Raw genomic sequence first — 3,563 nt, forward strand, 5'->3', positions numbered from 1 at the left:
TAAACAAATAAATAAATAAACAAATAAATAAATAAATATTTTTGGGGGAGGTGACCCTCCGCCTGGCGGCCCACACAGGAGTCACCTGCAGGCCAAATTTTGCCCGCGGGCCTTGTGTTTGACACATGTGCTTTAGGGGATGGTCCTTCCATTTAGGAAGTTAATAAATTTTGTGGTTAGAATCAAAAGAGTGAGCAATACCAAACAGACCTACTTAAACCTTATTTTTCATACACTGGTTCTACACAGGGATACACATTTAGGTTAATTCAAGGCCTTAAATTGCAATGAAACTGCCTCCCCCCATTTAATTGCATTTACAGGTACTTATAAAAGGAACAAAGCTTTTAGTTCTTGTCTCCTCACGTCAGCAGCACCCTGTTCGGGGTCAGGATTTTGTTTCAGAAATGTTGGGTGCAAGTGTGTTCATTGTTGCTGACTTCTTCTTTCAAAAAGGAGAATCAGCAAAATCTTTGCATGACTTATTGAGGTTCAACTGGGTCAGCTGAGTTGGTRCAAAGGTTAAAAATCCAGTTTTGATCTACAGACAGTGCTTTTGTTAATGCCAAAGTCAGTCTATACATTTACGTGACCACAAGTAGTTCACTGGTATTTAGTTTTGTTTTGTTTTAGATGAACTGTTACATATTGTAAAGTTTAAGTTAAAACAATTTAAAGGAAGAACTAAACGATTTTTGTTGTTTTTCATCCCTGTGTTCTAATTGACTTTGACTTTAACAGTTGGTTTTAAAAATGTATAAGTATGCAGTCCCTTAAATTCTGAATTACTACTTTTTCATCTGCCAAATTGAACTTTCTGTATGAACTGGTTCTTTTTAACTGGATCACTACAAAATAATTGTTTCTTAGATTTCTGAAATGCTCCAGTAAAGTTCAGATTATTATTATTTTTTTCTTTTTGCCACATTAGGATTTGTTCCACTTATTTCACCTGACCTCGRCACTCCTGATCGGAACCTCAGCCACCATTTCTCCTGATCTGCTTGATCTCCAAAATGGCTAACACAGACTGTGTCAGTGTGAGAGTCTTCTCTTTGAACTGCTGGTCAGTGGTTATGGTTTCAGAGATGTGCTTAATCTGCTGATTTTTTTTCTTCTTCTTCTAAGAACATGCAAGTCTGCAGAAAGAAATGACCCTGTTCGTCTTGTCTGTTTTTTTTCACAGGGGGATCCGCTATCTAAGCAAACTCTGTTCTCAGCGCTATCAAATGATTGGAGAAATGTTGTGCAAAGAAGAACATGATATAGTCTTACTACAAGAGGTTGGGAAAACTATCTTATCAAGTTGTAAAGTTACTGAATGATTGATTTTACTGATTATTTTTTAATGTATGGCGACAGACTTTAGGAAAAATCAACTGGCTGATTTAATATTACATACGACGGAGTACTAGGGCCACACAAGATATTTTATTTATTAATTTTTTATTATGAGAATAAAGTCATAATATTACGACATTAAAGTTGTATGAAAATAAAGTCGTAATATTATGAGAATAAAGTCATAATATTACGAGATTAAAGTCATAATATTCTAAAATGAAAGTTGTAATACTACACGAAAAAGCACGCCGTTACCACTGCATTATGATGAGGAATGTTGAGCAACTTGTCAAGTTGTTCTTTATTCTTACGTAAAATAAAGAGTTGATCTTTTAGCACATTAGCATCAAATTATCAGTAACAGTTCTTGGAAATTGTGCAAATGACTATAAACTGAAGCATGCATTGACAGATTTAGTCGGCACGTAGCTAATTTGGATGAAAGCATATTAATCTAACAATGACCCAAGTCATCACGGACTACTTTATAAACATAGATGTCCACAGAAGGTGTGCGGAAAATAAGGAGGAAATGAGGAACAGAAAATGGACACATCTTGTAAGATTATGACTTTTTTCTTGTAATATTACGACTTTAATCTTGTAATATTATATTTTTATTCTCGTAAAAGTACGACTTTAATCTCGTAATAAAAATAAAAAAAATCTTGTGTGGCCCTAATACTACGTCGTAATTACAAATTTATTAAAAAATGTTTTTTATACTACTTTTGAAGTAGCATTTTATTTTTTCTTAGGTGTGGAGCGAGAAGGACTATCTATACTTGAAAAAGAAACTTGCCAGTAGCCATCCTCATTCTCATTACTTTAAAAGGTAACGTATGCATCATCTTGCACGTCAAGAAATTCTTAACTTGTAGAACCTCAAAGGTCTTTAAATTTAAAAGTGAATGTTCATGTCTTCAAAAGGACAGTACTAGTCTTGTGTCGGAGAACATTACTCTCATTCCATTTAGTTCTCTGCAAAATTGTACATAAAGGATTAACTTTTGCTGCCAAGTCTTTTGTGGCCCCCATTCCAAATGTGTTTTTACACTAAGTCCTTTCTAATCTTAAAGGGAAAAAAGTCTTATCAACTAACATTCTGTTCATGTTTTTTTATTTATTTATTTATTTATTTGCTTGTTTGTTTTTTCATGTTGCAGTGGAGTCATAGGCAGTGGGCTGGCCATTTTTTCCAGACACAGAATTCATGATACATTTCTTTATCGCTATTCACTGAATGGTTATCCCTACATGGTAAGTCTGCAAAACTTCAGAGATGAAAGTCAGCTTTTTTGCTGCTAATGTAGACAGTTATGTTGGTAAAAATTTAAGAGTTCAATTACAAGTGAATATAGGCTAAATTTACCTTCAGATAGGAAAAAAATATTTATGCAGCACTGTAAAGGCAACTGTACATTTTTCATGCAGACCATCCAAATATACATTCATATTAAGCTGAATATACCCAACAAACCTTACTTAAAACTTGATCATGTTTTACACCATTTTACTGCTGTGCAGAGTGTCTCCTTTTGTCCCATTAAGAGTTTTTCTACTACTGTAGGCTCACCATGGGGACTGGTTTGGAGGTAAAGCTGTTGGAATGGCAATCATAAATCTTGGCGGCCTGACTGCAAACATTTATGTTACACATGTAAGCTCTAATAAAAATCACTTCTCAAATCTTTTTTTTTTTTTTTGGTATAACATTTTCATCTTTGATTTGTGTGCCTTCGTCCTTCTGTACTGATTATAGCTGCATGCAGAGTACTGCAGAGAGAAGGACACTTATCTAGCTCACAGAGTGGTTCAGGCCTGGGAGCTGCAGCAGTTTATCCGGTACAGCGGACACTTTGTCAGCTACTGTCGTGTGTTTGCATACTTTTGCATGGTGATGTTTGTTTGCTGGCATTTTGAGCGCAGCAAGTATCTCACTGGGCTGCTTCTGTTAGAGACTAGTTGGCTTTGCAAATTTGCAAGAAAATTGTGAGAAATTGTCAAGTTTTCTGTTCCTGTGAGCCGTGCAGCCACATTTTGCTCAGCCGATTTTTGAAAACCGTGGCCTGTTTTTTGTGTCGTGACGGCTTGCAAAACCGTAGACCAGGGGTGTCACTTGGTTTTAAAGACATGGGGGGCTTAGCCCCCAGGAGACGCACAGAATTTTTGTATATTATATATTTGTGTGTGTGTGTGTGTGTGTGTGTGTGTGTGTG

At 35.8% G+C, this 3,563-nt stretch overlaps 1 protein-coding gene across 1 annotated transcript in view; it reads left to right on the forward strand.

Annotated features, from left to right (window-relative positions):
* Positions 1 to 3,563, forward strand: part of smpd2b (sphingomyelin phosphodiesterase 2b) — a 9,985-nt gene that overhangs the window by 1,964 nt on the left and 4,458 nt on the right. Inside the window, exons 2-7 of the mRNA XM_014009517.1 lie at positions 932 to 1,066; positions 1,187 to 1,283; positions 2,103 to 2,179; positions 2,511 to 2,604; positions 2,915 to 3,004; positions 3,107 to 3,189. Coding sequence (XP_013864971.1) covers positions 1,017 to 1,066; positions 1,187 to 1,283; positions 2,103 to 2,179; positions 2,511 to 2,604; positions 2,915 to 3,004; positions 3,107 to 3,189 — 491 coding nt within the window. The 5' untranslated portion in view covers positions 932 to 1,016. The remainder of the gene's footprint in view (positions 1 to 931; positions 1,067 to 1,186; positions 1,284 to 2,102; positions 2,180 to 2,510; positions 2,605 to 2,914; positions 3,005 to 3,106; positions 3,190 to 3,563) is intronic.

Source organism: Austrofundulus limnaeus, unplaced genomic scaffold (assembly GCF_001266775.1).
Source record: "Austrofundulus limnaeus strain Quisiro unplaced genomic scaffold, Austrofundulus_limnaeus-1.0 Scaffold59, whole genome shotgun sequence".
In the NCBI taxonomy this organism is placed as follows: Eukaryota; Metazoa; Chordata; class Actinopteri; order Cyprinodontiformes; family Rivulidae; genus Austrofundulus; species Austrofundulus limnaeus.